We start from the raw sequence: 24729 nt of genomic DNA, 5'->3' as shown, positions 1-24729 counted from the left end.
GCTATTTACCCGACCCGCGCGCGATGTTGAAGTAGACCCGGCGGTGCCTGAGTTTAAACATTTATTTAAATTATTGTAAAGTTAATTGTAGACCTACTTGATTTTAGTTAGCTAAAACCTTTTAGCAATTAAGTAAATATTTTTTAAATTGTATTAAAAATCTAAACCTGATTACTAAATTACCGATTTATAGTTTTGTTTATATTTCATCCGTTAAAGAATAACATTTGTGGAGTAGCCTACATCTAAATAATTAGACTGCGCGTCGACGGGATCAATCAAGGATAGAGCTATATTCATTTTAGGAACGTTACTTTCAGAGTTTTACGACAGTAGACTATAGGCTAATCTACTCACATTCAAATAGACCAAACGGGGGATTTAGAAATGAATTTGGAAATCTCTTTATAGTGGCAAATTCGTTTTACTTCAGACCCGTAGAAGCCTTTCAGGACCTAATCCAAAAACATCCCTCTGGAATCTCCCAAATAACTTTCCTAATCCTAATTTGCACACGAGAAGATACGCGGACGTCAAAGAAGCAGAACCTAAAGGTCATGAAGGGTCAGCTAAAGACTAAACTGAGAGAAAAGGTAAAATAACACTCGTGAAAAAACGCAAACACGCAATCGTATCGATTATCCTCCTTATCTACGTTAATTCCCGCTGTTTATTTGAATCTCTTAATTCAACTCCTAGAGAGCATGGATTTAACTTCGATGCGTCGCTTGAACTCGTAGCCCAGTATATTGAACAGAATCGGCAAAAATAAGACAAAAAGGGACGTACGCATTACTTTTGTAATTCTGTTTTTATTCTAGTAGATGTTTAAAAACTAGCTGTTTTCGTTTAATCAAATCAGTTAGCCTTTCTAAAACGCATTTAAACGTAGACTACTCGAGCAGATCCTTAATATCGCTAAACTGAATCTAACGTGCTCTTAAACCTGTAAGTTCGCTCTATCCGAACGCTACAAATAACATTTGTCGTTTGATCCAGAAGATAATGTCAGTAATCCCTGCGCTTTATCAGCCACTACTGTATCAAACCCTTTCATGCTGCTCCTGAAATTGAGTTTTAAGGCACAACCTTAGAGATGCCATCCTGATTTCATATTAATTCACTCCAACTGTTAGCACGCAGGGAGCTCTTCCCAGCTATTTGTCCCGGAGGAGCCCAGGGTGCCCTTTTGATCATTTCAATCTCTCTCTGGTACAATAGTTCTGATTGGCTGAACGAGTAAGAAAAGGGAAAATCTTTAATTAAGCAGATAATCTCTTGTTGGGATGAGAGGAGCTCCATTTCAGAACCCCCTTGGCTCACACATGAGACCCCCAGCCTCTGAATTCTGGATGTAGGTTATATAGAGCTCTTGCAGACCCCTCTGCTTTCCAAGGTGAAGAAAAGTCTGCCAGTCGCCTCTCTCAGGATGTTCATGCATTTGGAGGTTTATTATTACGCTTTCATCTTGATAGCTCACATGAAGTCTTGCTGCAGTTGGTGAGTTCAGCGTTTTATTTTTCTTTACGCAGGCGACGTTGATGCTATTTTTAGCCTATATGCACGTGTATTTATATCGGGCGTTTGCATTCTGTGTTTATCCCTGGGTATCTGGATTAAAATGTCGGGGTGAAACAGACACTTCCACTGATCAGTTCCCGTTCCTTCATAAAGATGCTTTGAGCCTCGTTTAATTGGTTAGAGCAAAAGCTGATAACGAGCGAAACGCTATGTTCTCATTAAACTGATGCATACTCATTATATAGGCTTTTACATATACATATGAACGTCGTTCAATTTTCTATTTACAAATATAAATTGGTATGTATACATATGTAATAGCCTATTAGCCTATTTATATTTCGCCTGTGTGAATGCCCGTTAAAACCTTTCATGTTAAGACGGTCATTTCCTTTTAAAAATGCGCTCAGGATCAGTGACTTATTTACAGTGAGATGAAATCATTTTTAAAATGTTTAAAAAAAAGCTATGTTTTATCAATGTGAGGAACACATACAAGTAATGGATCAAGACTTAATAGGCTGCTCTATTTTCCAGGTCAGTGAATAATTTCCTGATGACTGGCCCAAAGGTAAGCCAACATCTTTTGATCTGCATTGCTGATCTTTATGAGGAGAGGGAAACTTCAAAAAGTCAAAATGGATGGATTGGGGTAGTTAATGTTTGACGCTGACCCTGTGATCACAATGCAAGCGAATGGCAAATTAAAAGATTTGTCGCATCACAGGTGCTGTATTTCTTGAACGTGTATCTTCTGTGGATTAGGTATTACTTGCTGCTTGGGGTGGACTGGACCATATAGCTTTCACACACTTCAGCTCATTCACAATGTGAAGTTGTGAGGACTTTTTACTGAGTGGCAAGGGAAGGGGCCTTTGGTGGGTGGTCATCATTAGCAACCCAGCCGCCCGTGAGAGCACTTGTGGTGCTGTCTCTTCTAAACCACTTGAGACATATTAGATTGTATAAACCGCAGTTTCACAGCCGCATAGACCCTTTTTTGTTTACTTTTTGTGTGCATTTCTGATGGAAATACGGGACAAAATTTACCCCAGAGTTTTTAATATTCACAACAGTAATATTAATTAAAAAATAATTTTCAAATATTAAATTAATTTAGATATAGTTTTTTCGTGGAATTTAATAAATGAATAGGCAGTACCACTTTGCAGCTATTTAATATTTCTTATATTTAAAGCTTTAATATTAATTTTACATTTTTGTAACCAAGAAGGTGTCGTTTGGTGATGGTCTTTATAGTGCTATTTTAGTATCAGTGTTATCATTATTTTTTTTCAGTTTTAACATTTGTTAAAAATAAAATGTAAAAAAAATATTTTAATAATATATTATAATATATTATTTTTGTTTATGATTAACCTATGTCTACATAGTTAAACTAAATGAGAAATGTTTCTTTGAACTAGCTAAATTAAAATGCTCCACGCCAGTTTTTTTAACATATATTTTATTATTGGTGTGACCCGTGACTTTTATTTCATTTCAAGTACGCTTCTGTGGTTTTAGTTATCTGTAAAAACCCATTTTAAAACATATGATTTATTAAATGAATGTACAGAAAAGAAACATTTCACACTGTAGAACCATGTGGAAAGGTTTACAGTATTATTTAATATTTACATATACACAATACATTTTATAAGCATAATGGGTTAATTTTGCAGCTGTTTAGAAATATATCATTTAATAAATTAACATACAGGTGCATTTTTATATGAACTGTGCATGCTGAGAATGAAAAGTATCTGATTTTATCATGTTTCAGTTACAATGTGTTTAGTAAGCACTTGATAGTGAGTGTGCATTTCATCCCAAATCTTTTTGGTGTGGTTTGCATTGTTTCAGGCCTACTTGATCTACTCCAGCAGTGTGGCCGCAGGAGCTCAAAGTGGGATTGAAGAGTGCAAGTATCAGTTTGCGTGGGACCGCTGGAACTGCCCGGAGAGGGCTCTTCAGCTCTCCACCCACAGTGGACTCAGAAGCGGTGAGAACTATGACCTCTCCTGGTGCCAGTTTTATATATATATTGTGCTGTCAGATCTTTACAAATACACATATTTTAATAGAACAAAAGTACCAGAGATTGTGTTATGCATACTGTGTGTTTAGTGACTCAAAGCCCATCTGTATCAATCACAGAAACAACACTTAAAACAAACACAACGATCCTTTTTAAAGCAGTTGGAAGCGTCTCCCAATGTTGATGTGCCTGAAAACACTGCATTCTTGAGTCAATTAAACCTGGTCTGTTAATAGGCAAATAGAAAAGCCACCGAGGGGATATTGTGCACCAGAGTGAGTGAGTGAAATGGACGCCCTCTCAAGTCAAAGGGTGTGGGTCAAAGGTTTGCCTTAGACTCCTTTCATTAAGCATTCCTTAAGTGCCAAAGAGGGGACCTGCTGCAGTCCAGTGCCGACCCCAAACTGACAATGTATGAGAGCAGACTAATATGTGATGAGTCTCCATGTGTGATGCAGGGGGAATGAGAATCAAAAGTCATCGTTACTGAGATGGACTCTAAATATTTGAGTAAATCATCTAATGAGGACGGATATCATTTAGATAGCCTGGAACATGATTTCGTAAACACGATAAATAAAATGGCATTTCTACAGCATATCCATTTAAGTGTTGTTTTTAATCACAGCAAACCGAGAGACAGCGTTTTTCCATGCCATCAGCTCTGCTGGAGTCATGTATACCCTCACCAGGAATTGCAGCCTCGGTGACTTTGACAACTGTGGATGTGATGACACCAGGAACGGCCAACGAGGTAATACACTAAATCCCAACATAGATGGAGTCATCAATAGTCAACATTAAAGGGATAGTTTGGGTTTACTATAATGTATGCATTGTACCCTAATTTTAATGTGGGGGAAGAAAAATCACTTACTAACCTTGTCTGTGTAAATATTTAATATTTAATGTTTAATATTTAAACGTTAAACAGAAGAATTCATTTAAATATGATTAAACAACGGTTCAGAGGTTTGATGTCAGTAAGACCATCTTATGCTCTCCAAGGCTTCATGTATTACAGTAAAAACACAGAAAGAATAGTTATATTGCGAAATATTACTAGAATTTAAAACGACTGCTTTCTATTTAAAATAATAATAATAATTTATGCCTGTGATGGCAAAGCTGAATTTCAGCAGCCATTACTCCAGACTTCAGTGTCATAATGATCATTCAGAAACCAATCTTATATGCTGATTTAGCGCTCAAGAAACATTTTACTATCAACTTTGAAAACTGTTGTGCTGCTTATTATTCTTGTGGAAATGGTGACATTTATCTTAGTTGTGTACTTTGACAAATTGAAATGTCAAAAGAAGAGATTCGCCAAACTGAATAGCAATGTATAAGTATTATAACTTAAGTCTCAAATTGTTGCTTTTAAATTCTCGAATATTTTTCACAGTTTCATACAGTTTTCCAAGCTTTCCCACAATTCAGATTTTGGCTTTTTGTAAGAAAAAGGAAAAGTGCGAATAATTTTGGTGGCAATGACTTTAGCAAAAGTCATTTCTATAAAAGTATATGCCACATTTGAGCATATTTTTAATTAGTCTAGCAAAAAACATAATTCTTTGTCGTCTCAGGTGGTCAGGGATGGCTCTGGGGAGGCTGCAGCGATAATGTTGGATTTGGAGAGGCCATCTCCAAGCAGTTTGTGGACGCACTGGAAACCGGACAGGATGCGAGAGCCGCCATGAACCTGCACAACAACGAAGTGGGACGCAAGGTATATAAAGTCATTCCTGGTTGTTCGGAACCTAAAATTGAGGCACTTCTGTGGGCCACCAACAGCTCACAGAGTGGCTTTTGAATCATTTTTCAGTGCTTCTAATGATAGCTTACCACCCAAGAGTTTCATTCACGGCCCTATAAGCAAGGTGCCACTCGCTCTCCCAATAGAGTGTGCGCTGTACCAGAAGGGCCTATTTACAGCCTGTGAATGTCCTTTATGACAAGGCCTTAACTTGAGATTCTTGGGATCAGTGGTGCAAGCTTAATTAGACGACCTAGGGGTCCGCGCATTGCAAAGGTTCTGTATTCTGTTGCTTCCCAAATAAGTGTTTAGTTTTATTCTTGCAATAAGGATCTTACATTTACGTTGGTCTTTGTTGTACTTGAGAGAGCCACGGGGATCACAGCCATGTGGCTCAAGTGCTCTTTGTTTATCCTGTCTGTGCCCCGTCTGCAGGTTTTGTCAATTCATTGGCACCTGGAGCATCATTGTAACTGAAAAAATGTGAAAGAATTCTTTTTCACTTCCTTCTCAATGGACTTGCCACTGGGTCTGCCTATGACAGAAAACATGTTGACAATGGCTATGCAAAATAAATACACCCCTTTCCTGCGCCGAACAATCTAGCTCGATGTGAAACCCTGATTCTGCGTCTTCCGCGAGCGAATGAGAAAAGAGGCGTTCCTTTTTAAAAGACAGCTGTTTGTTTCAGCCGAAGTCAGGAATTATTGTACGGCCACCAAGAAAAGAGAAAGCCTAGGCTTGAACCTTCAACCTCTCCCTCTTAACTCGCAGTTTCCTTCTGCTTGTTTAAGTGGATGTATAGGGTGCCTACTAAAGAGCGCATTGTATTTTTCGACTGATGGGTTCAGTCCTGATTAGAATGTTTTGAAACATGAACATTTGCCTCTAGAATGCATGAATGAGTGAGTTCTTTAACGTGAGATCCTCTCTTCAACCAGGCAGTGAAAGGAACCATGCAGAGGACGTGCAAGTGCCATGGAGTGTCTGGCAGCTGCACCACTCAGACCTGCTGGCTGCAGTTGCCCGAGTTTCGAGAGGTGGGCAACTACCTAAAAGAGAAATATCACAGGGCCGTGAAGGTGGACCTGTTGCGTGGCGCAGGCAACAGCGCCGCCAGCCGCGGTGCGATCGCCGAGACCTTCAGCTCAATCTCGCGCAAAGAGCTGGTGCACTTGGAGGATTCCCCAGACTACTGCTTGGAGAACCGTACTCTGGGCTTGCCGGGAACAGAGGGCCGCGAGTGCTTGAGGAAGGGCAAGAATCTGAGCAAATGGGAGAAGCGGAGCTGCAAGCGGCTTTGCGGAGAGTGCGGTCTGGCTGTGGAGGAACGGAGGGCTGAGACCGTGTCCAGCTGCAACTGCAAATTCCACTGGTGTTGCGCTGTCAAATGCGAGCAGTGCCGCAAAACTGTCACAAAGTACTACTGTGTGAAGAGAACCAAACGGGTCAAGAACGACAGTGCCAGCCGTAGGAAAAGCTATCGGTTAAAGAAGAAGCACTAGAGATGCCATGAACTGTTTGTTGGTCTCAGAATACATCCTGAGCTTGAGAATGAAGTGAGCTCAAAGGTCCATCTGAATGCTTTAATGAACACCTACACTCTTTCAAATAAAGGTTCTTAATTGGCGTCTGTGGTTCCATGAAGCACCTTTAACATACATGGAACCTCACCATTTCATATTTAAAATGTACTTCATACCATCAAGATTGGTTCTTTTAAAAACTTGTTACTGAAAGGTTCTTTGGAGAACCAAAATGATTCTTCTATGGCATTGGAACCTTTATATTTAAGAATGTAGATCTCCAGAGCTGTTTGAATGCATTGATCTCTAGTATTTCACGTAAGCATTTCACAATTATTCCCGTATACTTTTGTAAGATAGCACTGAACACAGCATCTAACGATATATAGCACAATAGACTGTAAATAACCTTTTCATTCACCAACAAGGATGTACTTTGATGGATAATTTATTGGAATTATCATTTTTAAATGGGTTTTGGATTCATTGTTGGGCCACTTCTCCAGCTGCCATGAGAATCATTTCTTGCCTTTTTTTCCTTGTCTGTTTCCGTCTGTTTTAGAATTCTGACAGTACCTTTTTACCCTGATACTGTATATGAACTGTAAATAAGAGAAAGCACTTTGTATATTGTTAATTTATTGCACAGATACTATAGTGCTGTTTTTCTATGATAGTTTCTTCCTATGTTTCTATGTGTTTTTTTCAATTTCATAATTAAAGATACGTAATAGTTTCACCTTTTAATGTTTTCTTTCATTTAGGTTAGCGAAATGCATGTGAATTAACTAAGCCACTTGTTTGTGTAGTAAAACAACGAATTTCTTGCTCTCAGAAAAATAAACGTGCTTCACAATAATATTTTCGGTGTCAAAAAAGAAAATGAAAGACCATATCATAAATCCCAGTCCGACACAGTGTAAAATCAAACGATTTACCATAGACCGTTGGTCAGACCTAATGATTTCTTTGTCTTTGACATACATAACCCTTTTCTTTCTGTATTCTCCAGGTTGATGTCACATAACCCTGGGGCAGAGAGACAATGAGAGAGAGCATTTAATTATAGTCTTCCTTCCTTCACGCCTCTCTCAATTTCTTCTTCACAAATGCCTCCTTTTCTGTCTTAGTAATCCTCAAAGCACTCCCGATGCTTTGCGCTCGGATGTTTCTTTACTGTTTAAGACTAGTTTAATTAACTTTGTAGAGACAGAGGGAAAACATGAACCAAGTCGCCCCACAAATCATCTAGCATCTAATTTTGTATGCTAATCTCCTTTTTCATGCCGCCATCTCGGGAGAAAAAAAAATGTTGGGAAAACTTCATGTAGCCTGTGTTGGGCTTCCTGTGGATGTTTTATTCCAGGCCCACCTATTTGGCTCTTTTCAGTCCTCTAGGGCCTTCCTTTGCTCGATTTAACAATGAATGGCGAGCTAATCAGCTCCCTCGGAAATGCACTGCTGCTGAAGACGCTAATCCCCCTCTCCTCCTCCTTCAATGGGCTGTCGCCTTCAAAAGGACTTTGGGAAAAGGCTTTGCATGGATTCACACTGTTTGCTGAATAGAAGTTAGTTCAAGTATTGTACCCAAACAAGTAGGGTTTATAAACAAATACTTGCCAGCTACCATCCCATCGGCGAAAGTGCCGGCCCTACAGTAAAGCACAGTGACAAAACTGTGGCCCTTTAAATGTTGACTAAAAAAAACTAATTAAAACTCTATTTACTGGTGAAAGCTTGTTCTGCTGTGCTTCTGTGGTTTCGACGAAGCACCTCATTGACATCTTATTTACGAAATCAAGATCAAAAATAAAAACTCCCCTTGACACCTTGCTAATTATGTGGAGATTAAGCGAATTCCTCCTATTTTTCCGTATCTTTGTTTGTTAGTATAGCCGGTGAAGGCAACGCACGGTTACAGACATTAAAAACTAAAATGTGTATTTTGATATTCACATTCAAATTTCACTTCTATCTATAAAAATAAACTGAGTCAGCAAACAAACGACTACAGTATTTTATGTGATCAGACCTTTACAGGTGAACAAACATATCATGAATTTGGTTGTTCATCTTGCCAAGCTATGATATCAAATACAAAACAAGAGGTAATAAATCTAAAAATCCCCAAAGGCATGGTTGAAAAATCAAGCCCCAGTTGATTCAACCTTAAACCTTCTTGCCAAACTTCTATATTTATGTGTTCACATGAAAGCAGGGTCACGACTGGAAGGTTGGCCTTGCCATGGATGATTTGCAGTGGGGCATGAGTTTAAGGTGGCTGAAGATTAGACTTTGTCAAGTTTGGCATGTCTCGTGTCGGCTAGGTTGTCTAATACATGGAAATTCACAGAGAGAAGATTCTTTTATATTGAATTGTGTGTATTCTTAAGCTCTAATTAATAAAGATCTTTTACAAAATGTTTCATATTTTAAAGTGTTGTGCATTTTTCATTTTTATTATGTATTCGGCAGTGCGACTGATGGCTATGTGCTCTTTCAGCACACTTAAATGATAAAACAATCCACAGAAATTGGGAAAATTACATTTAATGGTTCTGAGAAACCTTGACTAATAGGATTTATGACTTAAGACATCTGGGGGACGAACACCAAGAGGTGGCTAAGGTCAGCATGAGTGTAAGGGTAGCGGTGGGTGGGAAAGGACTATTTGTCTTCCCCTTTTAACATTCCCCCAGTCTTGTAAAATGGTCAGGTATTTAGACAAGCATGGTTTGTTTGTGTGTGTGTTTATGGAAAATAAGAAAAGAAAGAATGATTTGCATTAACAGGTGCATTCTTGCATTCTCAACATTTTGAGAAATATTTGAGTTTGGCATAATATTTTCATCTGCTGGTGAACTACTGACAATCTTTATTGTATGTAATATCAGGCACTAGCTTTTCGGTAAGTTTTAAAACCCAGAAGAGACTGAACCCCCAAAATAGTTTTATATGTTTTTGAACAAAAACATTTATTTTATTTGTAAAATAGACGCACTAGAACACATTTTCATTTAAATGAAATCCCAGTTAATTCTTTTAATAACCTATAGAAACAAAAGGTGTCAAAATCAAGGAAAAACTCCTTAGAAACAACTATTATTTAACAAATGTGCATTTCAAGGCGACAAAGTATTCCTAGGTTTTCCCGCTCGAAAACAGGACGCATATTTCTTTCACTATTCAATAGTTTTTCGCTTTATTTCTCTCATATTTTCCACCTTTGAGTCAATTTGAGTAAGGACGACAGGCCTACTTTTAAGGAGTCAGTAAACCTGCGGTTAAAAAGGGACCATGATCTCAGACGAGTTTTGGCGCCCTCCGGAGGTTACCTTTAGGCGAGATTTTATAAGAGCGTCCGTGAAGGCTCAAGGGGAAAAAAAAATAATAAAGTGAAATGAACACTGTTTGAAAATGTTACTTTGTACATATTTCACACATACAAAATATGTCACGAGAAGCAAAAGTAAAGTGATTTGGTTACAATTACAGACATTGCTAAAGCTAGGTCTGCAGCTCGACTAAATATTACAAATATATGCCGTGCAGTCACATTTTGGAAAATGTACTCATGTATTTGAAAAAAGATATATAAGGGATCATATAAGGTGAATGATCTGCAATAAAGGACACATAGCATACTGAGTGCTTTATTCTACTAATTAGAAGCACGAGCTGTCCAATATCCCCATCTACTGTTCAATCTACACTCTGGCGTTTTCTGTCTTTCTATTTTAGTTATTTATCATTTTTAAAGGATATAATTAGACTACTGAAAATACATTACTTTCAAATATTTGATTCTGTTCGGTCAGCTGCTGTTTCAGAAATATATTTCACTGTAGGTAAAACCTTATGCGCTGGTCAGTGTAGAAATGTTGGGCTACTTCCATCCATAACATGTCACGTTATTTAAGTACGTATAGGCTAAATATAAGAATATGAATAAAGTTTTGTTTTATATAGGCTACACTATAGGCCTAGCTCGCTAGAATGCATTATGTATCACTGCGCGTGAATAACGTTCAGGTATGCTTTTACTGATGAAATGTGGTACACAATAAACACACAACTGCCAAGAAAAATGTAAAGATTTTTTACAAAAAAATGTTTTGTTTCACTGTGATAAGAAGCAACATGACACAAGCTAACTGTTTCAAACACTGATATTATGTAGTGATTCTGGTGCAAAACATGATGTTTGTCTAATAAATTGTCATGTTTAAGGCTATGTTAAGCAAATATAGGCTACCACCCATCCCCCTGCCAGAAGCAACTGTATTATATCTAATTTTGAGGAATACATTTGCATTACAGATTATATGGATGTTTTAAGAAGGGCAAAATCAAAGAAGGGTAAGTGAGGGTTTAAAAGAAAAGGTTTAAAACTGTGAATTGAAATGTGCTGTGGGGATTTCCTATTAGGGATTTCCTGCACGTCATAAGTTATTACTTCTGCTAGGCTTTTTCGGGCTTTGTGCGCGAGGCCCCTCCGGCTTCGAGTATAAACATGCGCTGCACGAGAGTGTTTAGTATGAAATTTTTCCTTTTAGAATTGTGAGATATCAACTCGCAAGTTATAAGTCAGTATTGCGAGATAAAAAGTCGCGATTACGTGAAAAAAGTCAGAATTGCGTGATATAAACGTGCCATTCCGAGTTTTAAGTCAGAATTGCAACTTTATACCTCGGAATTCTGACTTTACTCCCAATTGTGTGACATAACGTCGCAATTCTGACTCCCCACCCCCTCTATGAGTTATTAGATTTAGACTCGCAAATGCGATTTGTAAGATCTGATTTAAGTCTGGAAAAAAGACATATGTTCTCTAAATTGCGAATTTATATCTCACGATTCTGAATTTATAACTCGCAATTGTGTCTTTATAACAGTTTTATTATGCAATTCTGAGAAAAAAAGAGATAAAAAGTCGCATTAACCTTTTTATTTTATGTATATTTAAATTATATACATTCGCCTATTTATAGTATAATTATGTATGTATAAACCACAGGTTGAACTCAAAAGTTGGCAGCCCTGTTTGTAATAGTTTCTAACTGCTTACTCCTTCATTTAGGAACACAGGCGTCCAACGGTTTAGAGACTTTTATTTTGAAAACCTCACTTCCGGTGGGTGTTACGAAAACATCTACAGTGTTTCTGTTTTCACGCTGCTTGTGTGACTGCGCGGGTCGCTCCCCTCGTCTGTTCGTGTTTCTGCTGGGTGTGTGAAAGGCCAGGAGCGGGTCTCGCTTCTCCTCTCTCAGCTGAACGGCTGTGCCGTCCAAACTCGTGTCACTTTATCGTGAAGTAACAGCAGTCCTCTGGAGCACTCGGAGGACATGGCAGCCGCGACTGTGGCTGAAGCAGACCCAGCAGAGACCGACGGAGCCGCCGCCGCCACCTTTACGGATCTACTCGACCCAGGCTGGAACGAATCGCAGCTTCGGCAATATAATTTTCCAACCCGACAGATACCTCGACTATCTCATACGGACCCGCGTGCGGAGGTCCTCATCAATAACGAGGTAACGTTAACGTTATGTTGGCAGGTTTATCCTTCATCGCATTAGAGTACGACAGACAGATGGAGCAGTGGAGACTCGTTCGGATGGGTGCAAGGTGCACTAAACTGAAAGGATAATTTAACCAAATTCAGCAGGCATTTAATTGCCTTTGTCTAACATAAAATCACGAACTGCTGAAATTACTGCAGAAAGTCCTTCATGCGTTTGATAGGAGATCATTTTAGTACCTCCGGTCCCAAATAAGATCAGTTATAAATCCTAAAATTCATTCCTCGGTTACAGCATAATGTTGGATGTTTTTGTAACTGCCATGATAAGATATGTTTTAAATGTTGAATATTTGTAAACGGACGTTTTATGTAATTTCTGCATCAAGTAAGAAGTTTACCATGCATTATTGCAGTAAGATATCGTTTGTAAGTAGTGCATTTCATAAAGCTGTTTAGCATTCTGACTAGATTTTAGAACTTTATTTATATGTAGCTCAATTTTTAAAGTATAGATTAGAAGTATAAAAAAATTATAGTCTTTTTTTTACATGACCTAGGGAGGGGTTCCTGAACCAAACAGAAAGGAAAAGTATAAGAAGAATCATATAATGATAGTATAATCAAAGCTTTGCTGTGTTAAATTAAAATAAAATATAAAAAAACCTTAGGTAATGGGTTATAATGAGTTTAGTCAAAGCACGTTGTTCATGTTGACGGCTGTCTCATGTAAACATTAGCTGTTTACGAGTTCATGCGTTATAATGCTTTCAGAGTTAAGGAATACAAATTAAGTATTTACTATTGAAAGTGTTTTATAGTGTTATATATATACACACACACACACACACACACACACACATATATATATATATATATATATATATATATATATATATATATATATATAATCGGATCACTTCAGGAACACTTCTGACGCATAGTCGAATAGTAAGATATTTAAAAACTATTATTTAAAATAACGTAGTATCTTGTATATAATGGTAATTTCCTTTAAAAGTGTGTGTCGCTGCATGGCTGTTTGTTCCTTTAGCGGTCGTCTAGTGTAGCTGCAGCGGAGCGCGAGAGCAGTCTGACCGTGCGCGTGCTGGAACAGTCTACGTTCTTCTAGTCACGTAGCACTTGTCACTTTTTTTTCATGCTGCAGCATCAGTATAATTCTGTGTCAAATAAACGCCGAGGCTCTGCGGGGTCGTTGCACGGCCGTATTTTTTTTGCAGTTCTGTTTAAATTAATATTTAAGCTCTAGCATAAATGTACACAATTGTGTAAGCGTGTTTAAAGATACAGGAAACATACGACAGAGTTAAATGTGACCGTGCTAACAGAATAATGAAGCGAAACTACGGATGACCCACCCAGAATAACGCTACACTAATCTGTTGCTTTAAAACAATTATCTGTGACTAATATTAATCTTCCAAAGAGTTAATTTGATTTTTTTTCCTTTTGTAGGAGCCTGTTGTATTAACAGATACCAGTTTAGTATATCCAGCTCTAAAATGGGACATACCCTACTTGCAAGAGAACATTGGAAATGGGGACTTCTCTGTTTACATAGCAGAAAATCACAAATTCTTGTATTATGACGAGAAGAAGATGACAAACTTTCAGGACTTTGTGCCCAAATCTCGTCGAATAGAGATGAAGTTTTCTGAGTTTGTGGACAAGATGCATCAGACAGAGGAACAAAGTGGAAAAGAAAGGTATGTCAGTGTGATTTGCATTGATTTACCTGATAGTCATGTTTAAAACGGCTGTCTGTGGTGATGTTTTTTTTGTTACTTAAAAGGTGAAGGCACATTGATTTATGACTCTTAAGTTTGCCATTAGACAGTTGCTGTCTTTTTTTCCTTTCACACTTAAAACATCCTTCCAGTATCAAATTATTGTATTATTGCCTATAATGCATGTTTGACTTTAAAGTTTTGAGTTGTTTATAATGACCTGAACAGTAGGTGTGTGGTGGAAAAGTGTTGAGATGTGTGAAATGTAATCCAGGAAATAAAATCGCTCCAGTGTATGACTAAGCAGTTAATTCTGCCAGCTGATGTCCAGGCCACATCTTTGACCTTTTGATACTCTGCTCTGGTGGCATTATTGCTGTATCATTTACAATCATCTTGTTTCTGGTTCCAGACCTTTAACTGTTTACCTTCATAAATATTAAGCAAATGCAGATATTTATAATAATATATGCAAATTCTTAGAGGTTATTTTAATGCGTTTAAAGTAATGACTTAATGCGTTTCAACATTTTACCGTGTGAAATGACGTGGTTGTTTAATTTGTAGAGTGTACTTGCAACAAACTCTGAATGATACAGTAGGCCGAAAAATAGTGGTGGATTTCCTTGGATTCAATTGGAACTGGATTAACAAACAGCAAGCTAAACGAAACTGGGGACCGCTGACCTCAAATTTGCTGCTCATAGGCATGGAAGGTACAATTTCAATGCAGATTATTCAAATTATTAGCTAAAATTAAAATTTGATAGGCTTTTCCCTCTTAAAAGTTGTCCTTCATTGTTTATATTTTAAGTTGATGAGTAATTGCAGTAACTATTGTCTAATATTTGTGTTCGTTTATCCATTCAAAATATCACATCAGGCAATGTGACACCAGCACACTATGATGAGCAGCAGAATTTCTTTGCACAAATCAAAGGACATAAGAGATGCATCCTCTTTCCTCCTGATCAGTTTGACTGCCTATATCCTTACCCAGTTCATCATCCATGTGACAGACAGAGTCAGGTATTATATGTTTCACATACTAGTGGTTCTCAAATATTAGTATGTGACATTTAAGTTTACGGTCTAAAAAATATTAATTTAAAAATGTTTCAGTATTGAGTGTCTAATACTGTATTGCATAGTCTATATATTGTATTTAAGAAGTACTGCATGCACACAAATGTTGACAACTATCAACAACAACAACAAAAAAGTAAAATATTACATCCGTTTTAGGCAGATTCGTTTTTCCACTCATATCTGTTGCCATGGTTATGAGCATGAGTGTGGCAAAATAATGGCAGCGAATACAAAAACATTAAACAGACATGCCAAGGATGATTGATTTATACTAGGTCTTATAAAATATTTTTATAGGTTTGAAGTTAGCGCAAAACATTTCACAAATTGAATCCACAATCCTTCTCTGTAAATAGCACTAGTAGACTAAATGTGAAAAAAACATTGTTGTTGGTTTGAAGAATTTTGAGAATCACTGGCAACAAATCTTTGTTTTAAGACATTATAAGACTGTAATGATAATTTTTATTTTGCATTTGTAGGTTGATTTTGAGAATCCAGATTATGACAAGTTTCCTAATTTCAAAAATGCTGTTGGATATGAGGCTGTTGTGGGACCAGGTGATGTCTTATACATCCCAATGTACTGGTAAGATTGCTTTCAAATATGCAGAAAAGATGATTTCTTTAAGATGAGGTGTGTAATTCAGCCAGTCTGAATCAAATGTGGCATTTGAGACAAAACCGTCTCTGTGACCAGCTAATGACTGGCGAGAGGAGTGCTCAGGAAAACCTGTTAGGCATGTTTTAGCAATTCAGTTGAGTAGTGCACAAGTACTATTTTTATTTTTTATTTTAATGCAATAAATAGATTGAGAAAACATTTGTTTGTTGGACACATAAATATACATTTCTAAATTAATAAATGTTGTTTAGTTTTGCAAATCCTTCTCAATTTATGTGCTTAAACCGCATGAAAATATTAGTCAGGTAGACCTGAAGTGACCTAGCTAGTGTTGTCTCTCTCTCAGTTGCGTGCCTGAGCCTCTCTGCCTCCATGGGCTGCTGACTTAGTGTCAAGCCTGTGAAAGTGACTCAGCCATGACGGCCTCTTCTTCCAACTCCTTGCTCCCCCTAGTCACTGGAGGGCAAAATGATGCCAACCAGCTGTGTAATTCTACAGTCCGTACTTTTTCCTCATGGCTGGCTGAGTGTGAACATCTCTTCTTTTAACCTAGTGTCACAGAATAGCACAGTTTGAATTAGCGAGCAAACACAAAGTGTTGTACTTTTTTTTTTTTTTTTTTTTTTTTTTTTTTTTTTTTTACGAATGTAAAAATGTTTCTTTTGTTCCTTTTGTATGAATATCTGAACTCTAATCCAGCACATGCATTATGCATGATGTATATGTTCTAATCATGCCTCAAAAATGAAGCTTATTGCCCTGTAATGCAAAAACCTTACAAACAGGTTTTTATTAACTGCGTGAAAGTGCAGTTTATATGTGTAAAGTGCACATCAGTTGCTTTGCATAAGTGACTATATTAAGAGAACAGTCATAGTGGCATGTGTGAAAGGAATGACTGGGGTGGGATTTTAACTGTTTTGTTTTTTAAGTATGACTTTTCTGTAGGCATTGGTGCTCTTATCTAAATTGCATGCATCATAAATACTGATCGGATGTTATCATATATAAAAGCTTTATAAAATATATTTTTAACGTGTTCCTTCATTTTAGAATAGTTTTAAAGCATTTAGTTCTAAATGCATTTGTGTCTGAATTAGAAATATGAGTGAAGAAATATTTTATTTTTTTAAATATTTAATTAAATCTCATGTAATAATTTAAATGCCATTGTCACATTTGAACAATTTAAAATGTTCTTGCTAAATCAAAGTATTACTTGTTTTTGAAAAGAAATGAATAATTAGATGCCCTAAATGTTTGCATTATAATGCATATTGAAATGATCTGAAATAACAAATGTTTGCATTTTTTACTTGATGAAGGTGGCATCACATTGAGTCCCTGTTAAATGGAGGAGTGACCATTACAGTTAACTTCTGGTACAAGGTATGCGTTTGCAGCACCATCTCATGTACTGTACACATCATATACAACTTTGCATAAATCAACCAGTATTGTACAAAATATTTTCAGGGGGCACCTACTCCAAAGAGGATAGAGTACCCTTTGAAAGCTCATCAGAAGGTGGCCATAATGAGGAATATAGAGAAGATGTTGGGAGAGGCCTTGGGGAACCCCCATGAGGTACAGAGAAGTAGAACAGTCAATCAAAGCCTTTTCCGTTTTTAGGTCTTCAGATATGAATAATGCATTAAGGAATTCCCTGTGTATTTTGACCTTGACAATAACCTAATTACAAGTGTATTTGTGGCTAACCTGCTTTAAACCTGAATAAAATTGTACATGCCTACTTTTGACTGTGACTGGAGCAAAAATGAATAACCCTTTTCCTTTCTTTGACTTTAATTGTTTTGTATTGGCGGGTCTTAATACATCCCAGTTGGCCCTTTCGCAAATAAGACTTACAAATTCTTAAATCATAGCAGGAAATTTAAATTCATAAAGTCATTACTGGTACATATTCTTTTTAACAATTTCACAAAAAACTTTTCAAGGAAATGTTTCTTGATTTTTGAATCTTTAGACATTTGCACTGGAAAACAAAACAAAAGTACTGAGGAAGAACATAACATTTTTAAATATAAGTAATTATTCACATATTGTAGTGGTTGAGATGTAAGGTATTAAAGCATTTTTTTGATTTGATGAATTAAAAACTATTGGAATTCAGCTGGTATTTATATTTTTCAGACAGTGTTGCTAATATAACACATAACATGAGTTTTATATTGAGACATTTTATTGAACAAAGCATAAGGCGATTTTGTGTTGCCTTCAATTTTTTCCTTGACTTTTCTTTACTTAGTCTTAAAAAGGTCTTAAATTAGCTGTATAAAAGCTGCACAAACCCTGAAAGAATACATTCGATATTGATTTTGTGTCTTTTTCCCACAGGTCGGTCCATTGCTGAACATGATGATCAAGGGCAGATATGATCATGGACTGAGTTAATGGACTGAGCTGAACTCTCTTTAGTGTGCTGCTAAGACGGTCTGTTTATATGTATGTGTGGATATGAGTATACGCCTGTGTGTACATTCAGACTGTTGAAATGCCAGTGCATGGCAGTATAAAGACTTTTGCCTTTTGTCTGCTTTCAATTACTGGACCCATAATAGCTAGTTCTGTGTTGGTGTAAGGAGAAAACCACTGGTGAGAAATCTGAGTTGATCTCTCCTTAAAAAAAGTCCTTAAATTCATGTGTGTTCAGCATTACGTGCTAAAAAATAGACTAATGCATTAGCAGAGCCTGTAAAGCACTTTTACACCACCCAGAGCGCCTGTTGTCAGGTTTTGTCCCATGTTGGGACAAAGAAGGTGCCATATGTCATGATTAAACTCCTGTGGTTCAGAGTCCATGCAGTGAAACTGGCAGAGTGCCTCGAGCATATCCACAAAGGAGGATGATTTACAACTTGAAACCTACCATCGGCTCATTGACGGTTTAAAACTGTTGATACTATTATGATTCAATGTTTTTTTTGTTTGTTTGTTCGTTTGCTTTTGAAATTGATTTCATGGGTTAACAGTATTTCTGTTATGATAGAGGTAATGCAGAATACAACGGTCAGCCACAATATGTTTTTAAAACAAAAAGGATTTATCTTTTTGTTGCTGACTCACTGAATTAAAATTTGCATTTGTTTATATGCATTTGTAATATTTTTTTCTTTCTTTTTTTAGCTATATTTACACTAAGGTAAATGTTTTTAGTTTCTTGGTGTTATATTTTACAGTGTTATGTTATATGGTACCATTTCTGTAAGGATTGTAATTCAGAACAAACTACACTTGCCAAGTGTTCGCTGTCTCCATGAACTGAAAGGTAATAAAATATTTTAAATGGTTTGGTCTAACTTTAAGCTTTTGAATAATTTTTTCTACAGCATTAAATTTGTTGTTAAAATCTATGCATTTAAGATTAAAATGTTTGTGCTAAAAACTGATATTGAGATTGCCTACATTTAGTTTGCTTTTAATAAAAAAAAAAAAAAAGTCTTGTTAGCCGAGGATGCATTTATTTAATCATGTCTGTAATATTTCAAAGCCTTGACACATTTTTTTAATACTTCCGGATTCTTTGAATAGAAAGCTCTAAAGCATTTATTTGAAAGAAATATCCTTCCTAATGTCTTCATTGTCACTTTTGTTCAGGGAAGAAAGCAAACGATGCAAATGTTTGCTTTAATTCTTTAAATGTATACATTGTTTTAAAGTCATATTATGGACTATTTTTAATGACCATCTTTCATGTAAATTGCATCACAGACACAAAACAACATTTTTGGTTTTTTTCATGTTAACAAGCATTTCAAATTCTTACAAAGATTAAATAAGAATATAAAATTGAAGTTTGGCCTTTCACAGACATATCTTGTCTGTTTGATGATTTAACAGGTGTGTAGTGTTGTTCAACGAGCTTTAGAGCATAATCTAAATTATGTAAAAATTTAAGAAAACAGAACCTGTTAGTTCAAAGGCTTCCTGCATGGTGGTTTGGCTCTCTGTACTTCTCAGCACTGTTTTCTGAGCAGCTTAGTGGTTTGCATCTGCTCTTAAAATCTTATCAACAAAAGGTTTGATTTTCTTACCTTTTAAATGTGTATATTCCTTCACACTAAAATGCATTTATTCTTTAAAGGAAACCTATTATGCCCCCTTTTTAAAGTCTTGGGTGTCCCCAGAATGAAGTTTCAGCTCAAAATGCCCATCCAATTCATTATAACATTTTGAAAATGCCCATTCTTAGTGGAAGCAGAAACGTTTTTTTTGTACATGTCTCTTTAAATGCAAATGAGCTGGTGCTCCAGTCCCTTTTTCCAGAATAGAATTGTGCATTTACAGCAAAAATAAATAAACAAATCTTAATTATCATGTTTCATCTATTGCACTGAAATTATTTTCAATTTCTTTTATATGGTTTTCTCTGAACACTGGAAGAGGGATGGGAGTACTAAAAGTATCATGACTTTGATACATACACACGCCTAAACAAAAAAAAAAAAAACGAGTTACACAAGTCAGATTTTCATGACATGTCATCTTTAACAACCTCATGTACATAAAGGTAAAAAAAAAAAATCAATATTCAAACCAGCTTTAAGACATTTAAAATTATTTCAAGTAGACAACGGAGGAAAGACACAACGTTCATAAAACATGATTTCTTTACTGGTTACTCTCAAAAACATTATCAGTCCTTGAAAAATAATGTAAATATATTTGAATCTAATCACTGCACTTCAGTTTCAGGGCCACGGTGGAGCTGGGTGGAGGTGACAGCTGTGATTCTATGCCAGAGACAACATGGTTTACATGTAAACTGAGTACATCAAGCACAAACAAATCTCAAACACTGCCGTAATATGGATTTGACAACACAATTGTTAATAGTGAACACAAGCACATCCATTACTAAAACTACGCAAAGCAACTACACAATATAGACTAAGTGCAGCTAATATGTAGATGTCGGTTTGGTCTATCTAAAGCTCGTTCAGTGTATATGAAGTTCTGAATCCTCAATTCACCGGCAGACCTTGTTTGTGAACTGTCACACAGACCCTGCTGTTCTTTAGTCTCTGTAGGAACATGGAGTCTTTATTCCTGTATGTGAAAATAAACGCAGAGTGCATAAAATACAAACGCCGATGTTCAACCGTTTCCTGCCACCGAAAACAAGCTAAATTGGTTGATTTTATAACAAAACAACCACTTAGCGGAACAGTTCAATGACTTTCAGTAAAATGATCTGTAAAATAGGGTTTGGCTTAAAGAAAACGGTCACATGTAAACACCTTCATGTTTTTAAGTATAGCTTAAGGATTCTGTAAAAAAGTAGTTAAAAAATAAATACATTAACGTATAAGGGCTCGAAAAAAGAGACCTGCTGGGAGATTACACAGAACCGCAAATTAATTCAAACATCAAAACTCCCAAGAAACAAAACCTCCAGCACCATGTATGTAAATGGACACACATTTGGACCGAGATACATCTAAATAAAAACTAAATCGGTTGTTTCTGATCGGATAACCAGACACAAATATCAAAAACCAAGAGGGTTGACTTTGAATGGTCCATCAGCAACATGTCTTTCATCAATGAAAGCGATATTTGCGTGCTGGTTTGAGACTAACGTAAGTCTTCTTCATGTCATCCGGTTCTTCTTTCTTGACTAGATGGTAGCGCTCTCCCTTTGTGGTGACCACCTGACTGCCGTGATAGCGCACCAGTTTCTTAGGAGCCTGCAGATGACCATACAGGCATTGGAAAAAAAAAAAAACTTATATCCACATAATTTATTGATGTTATACAATGAGATCAATGAAAACTTACATCTTTTGGAGTGACTGGTCTATGCACCTTCTTGTCTTCTTCACTATCAACCAGCATGTACCTGCAGGATTAGATTAAAACATTAGACTGGACATTTATTGCAACTTGAAATGTCAAATAGAACAAGATAATAACTTACTTTTCTAAAATGCTTGCTTTAAGTTTTTGATCAACTTCAGCAGAAACAGTCTTCCCTTGGTTTGCCTAAAAATAAAATTTAAGGCATCAGTATTTTAGTATTATCTATATACTATTAAAGTATTTAATATTTTGAGTAATTTTAATTAACGTTATATTACTTTTGTAATTTCTTATTAGCTTTAATTTATTTTTTTTAACAAATACATCCAAACATTTTTAATTTTATTCAATTTTTCACATCTAATATTTATATTTTATTTTAGCGTCATGTCAAGTAACAAGTTAATTTAAACATTTTATCAACACTGTACTTATTAGCAACCTTATCATCACTAGAATATCTTTTAAATATAAAAAACACTAATCCTGAATAACAGTTAAGTGACAATAGCCCCCAAACCCTAATTATGGATCATTTAAAGTTTTATGAAATTAAATTACTCTAGTGAAAAGAGGTACAAACAAACTTACATTAAGAGACGACGGGCACTTCAGCTGGACATCTCCCTCAATAATGAGGCGGACAGCTTCCTCCATGTCTCCTTTAGCAATAGACAATGCGCTTCTGGCTTCAGTCACACTGCATTTAGGAAACATCTCAAGAAGATGCTGCTCCTGTGTGTCCCACGACAATTCACAGACCTGTAAACACAAAGTCCCAAACACATATTCATTTGCAAACCAGCTTGCCAGAATCTGGTACATTGTAAATGTGCTTAAAATGACCCATTACCTGAGCTGTGGCTCCCTCTGCTTGTAATGTGAGGTTGTGTGTTTTTTCTCTTGAATCTCCATGGGTTAAAGAAGAGCTTTCTGAGAGGGGAAATTTACCTTCCTCGATTTTTATCTCTCCAGATTCTTTAACACAGACACAAATCACATTTTCTTTACATAAACGCCTTTTATCCGGCTAATAGTCATTCAGGTTTGCAAGGGGCTGTTTTAAAAAAAATTGTTGATCTTTTTTTAATGAGAGAACAATGTATATAATATAATAAAAAAAATTAAACATCTATTACAAAAGAAAAATCACCTGTGTCTCGGGCCGAGGCCAACTTTGATGCCAGATTAAACATCATTTCACACACTTTGACACTATAAAGAGAAAAACAAATACCAGGAGTCAAAAAACATGACAATATTACACACCATCAATATAAAATAATTGTAAATCTCAGTAGGAATCAACTTAAACGAAATCTGCCCACAGCTACCTGTCAATATCTGAAAAACCAGGAATGTATGCCTCCAACATTTCAACAAACACCTCCACATCAAAGTTTTCCTCCACACTTTCTTGAGATCCCAAATCTTCTAGCACCCCAGTGATGTAGGACAAAATCACATCATCTAAAGTACTGATCAAAATAAAAACGTCATAGGTATATTTTAATCATCAAGGAGAAAAAAAGACTTTAATTAAAGGTGTGAGACGACACGCCCTCACCTCAGGTCCGCGTGAGGAATATACGACAAAATGAAGTCGTACAGCGCGTCGTGGATTATCTTTTGAAGATCCATCCTACATGCAAACGAATCAAAAAGAGCAACAAAGAAGCCATGGCAACGTGTTAGAGAACCATATGAGAAGCTTTAAGGCAGGTATGTTGAAAACAAAAACGACATGTGGCAGCGTGTTGGAGATTGTGTTCAATATGTAACTTAAATAACTAATTCAAAATGAAACAAAAAAGTAAAATTTTGCCAAAAAGTTGCAACAAACTACTTTCTTATGCAACGCTTAACCACGTTCAAAAACAGATAGTTTTGCGGGCTGCGACGTGGATGCATATCGAGCGCACCATTTTCAAAAACGACCAAATAATTTTATTTCATAGCGTTTTCAAATCATGTTTACAAAACGGCAACATTTACACGCGACCCCTAAAACAAATGGTTTTAGTGTGTAATCAAACAATCGCAAAACCAATCTCGTGGTTAACATTTTATAAACACGGCGAACAAATGATATGCATCCACCCGCTGTCGAATAGAAGCCTTTGGTACAGGTATCAAGGTTTGTTTATCTGTGCTCAGTAGGGTAGCCGATGGCTAACTAGCATAGTCCTACAACACGCGCAAAGGCCTTTAGATGTTCGTCTCACCTTTGGATCAGAGCGGACAGCTAAATGAACACAAAGGAAGAAAATCAGCTCGTGAAAAATGATATCGTGTGTTGGCAAGCGAGTAAAAAATCGTAAAACGTTTAGCTAATTCATTAGCCCTGCGCGCGGTCGCTGAGGTTCAAAACCTTTGACGTCATGTCCGCTTTAATGTAAACACACCCTCGTGTCACTGTTTTGATTGCATTTATAGAGCCGAGCAAAGGCATTATGACCTCTTTATTCCCTATTACGTTGTATGATACATTTGTTTTAGCGTTTAGCGTATAGAGCCGTGCCATAGTGCAGATTTACACTTGGATATCAAATGTGACATGATGATGCATTGCATGTCTTGTTTTGAGCTTTTATAGTTAACTGTACTCGATTATTATTGCTAGAATTACTGAGTTGTAGTTCTAATATATTTTAATTTGTTTTATGTCATCTTCTAATTCAGTAAATCGCCCATAGTAAACATTTTTATGTCAACTAATTGCACGTAACCGAGCACGATACACCGAGTTCAATGATTTTATTACGTTTATAATATGCCTTATAATAATGATCAAACATACTACATGTTTTATATAACTAATATTACAGTAATATTTACATATTCATTTAATGATACACCTATACGTTATTCATATTGTATTTACAGATACAGCCGTTTTTTTTACTCTACCCTAACTACTACTATAATAATAGTAATTATACTATTGTCATGATCATTATTGTGCATAAACTATTCTAAATATTTTTATGTACATTAGTTTAAAATGATGGCATAAAAATTACTATAATAATAATTTTCATTAAATGTCATACATGTCATTACCTTTGATTGTGGTTGT

General features: G+C 36.3%; 3 protein-coding genes across 3 annotated transcripts; 2 read left to right on the top strand and 1 right to left on the bottom strand.

Annotated features, from left to right (window-relative positions):
- The first annotated feature begins 36 nt into the window (after positions 1-36).
- On the top strand, positions 37-7583 carry wnt8b (wingless-type MMTV integration site family, member 8b). Its single transcript, XM_043255947.1, has 6 exons — positions 37-1500; positions 2059-2092; positions 3388-3526; positions 4191-4316; positions 5152-5294; positions 6263-7583. Exons 1-6 carry the CDS (start codon positions 1430-1432, stop codon positions 6824-6826), a joined length of 1077 nt encoding a protein of 358 aa, XP_043111882.1. The 5' UTR covers positions 37-1429; the 3' UTR covers positions 6827-7583.
- A 4415-nt stretch (positions 7584-11998) lies between these two features.
- On the top strand, positions 11999-19147 carry hif1an (hypoxia inducible factor 1 subunit alpha inhibitor). The gene is made up of 8 exons (XM_043255558.1): positions 11999-12378; positions 13842-14092; positions 14681-14829; positions 14997-15142; positions 15685-15791; positions 17153-17216; positions 17304-17414; positions 18186-19147. The coding sequence occupies exons 1-8, from the start codon at positions 12193-12195 to the stop codon at positions 18240-18242; spliced, it is 1071 nt and encodes a 356-aa protein (XP_043111493.1). The 5' UTR covers positions 11999-12192; the 3' UTR covers positions 18243-19147.
- Positions 19148-20440: 1293 nt separating this feature from the next.
- cuedc2 (CUE domain containing 2) lies at positions 20441-24032 on the bottom strand. Its single transcript, XM_043255559.1, has 9 exons — positions 23876-24032; positions 23218-23292; positions 22985-23128; positions 22804-22865; positions 22504-22628; positions 22242-22412; positions 21769-21833; positions 21630-21690; positions 20441-21538 (listed from the first exon to the last, which is right to left on the bottom strand). Exons 2-9 carry the CDS (start codon positions 23289-23291, stop codon positions 21392-21394), a joined length of 849 nt encoding a protein of 282 aa, XP_043111494.1. The 5' UTR covers position 23292; positions 23876-24032; the 3' UTR covers positions 20441-21391.
- Between the last annotated feature and the right edge of the window lie 697 nt (positions 24033-24729).

This window comes from Puntigrus tetrazona, chromosome 13 (genome assembly GCF_018831695.1).
Source record: "Puntigrus tetrazona isolate hp1 chromosome 13, ASM1883169v1, whole genome shotgun sequence".
NCBI lineage: Eukaryota > Metazoa > Chordata > Actinopteri > Cypriniformes > Cyprinidae > Puntigrus > Puntigrus tetrazona.
The sequence above is the reverse complement of the archived record's forward strand: the minus strand, read 5'-3'. Positions and strand labels throughout refer to the sequence as shown.

What these genes read in the sequence shown, in the direction of transcription:
- wnt8b (XM_043255947.1), top strand. Translation starts at nt 1,430, where the DNA reads ATGTTCATGCATTTGGAGGTTTATTATTACGCTTTCATCTTGATAGCT. An exon ending in CCACAGTGGACTCAGAAGCG is followed by an intron (nt 3,527 to 4,190) that starts GTGAGAACTATG and finishes TTTTAATCACAG; the next exon opens with CAAACCGAGAGACAGCGTTT. An exon ending in ACAACGAAGTGGGACGCAAG is followed by an intron (nt 5,295 to 6,262) that starts GTATATAAAGTC and finishes CTCTTCAACCAG; the next exon opens with GCAGTGAAAGGAACCATGCA.
- hif1an (XM_043255558.1), top strand. Translation starts at nt 12,193, where the DNA reads ATGGCAGCCGCGACTGTGGCTGAAGCAGACCCAGCAGAGACCGACGGA. An exon ending in GAACAAAGTGGAAAAGAAAG is followed by an intron (nt 14,093 to 14,680) that starts GTATGTCAGTGT and finishes TTTAATTTGTAG; the next exon opens with AGTGTACTTGCAACAAACTC. An exon ending in CATGTGACAGACAGAGTCAG is followed by an intron (nt 15,143 to 15,684) that starts GTATTATATGTT and finishes TTGCATTTGTAG; the next exon opens with GTTGATTTTGAGAATCCAGA.
- cuedc2 (XM_043255559.1), bottom strand. Translation starts at nt 23,291, where the DNA reads ATGGATCTTCAAAAGATAATCCACGACGCGCTGTACGACTTCATTTTG. An exon ending in ATTCCTCACGCGGACCTGAG is followed by an intron (nt 23,129 to 23,217) that starts GTGAGGGCGTGT and finishes TATTTTGATCAG; the next exon opens with TACTTTAGATGATGTGATTT. An exon ending in CAGAGGGAGCCACAGCTCAG is followed by an intron (nt 22,413 to 22,503) that starts GTAATGGGTCAT and finishes TTGTGTTTACAG; the next exon opens with GTCTGTGAATTGTCGTGGGA.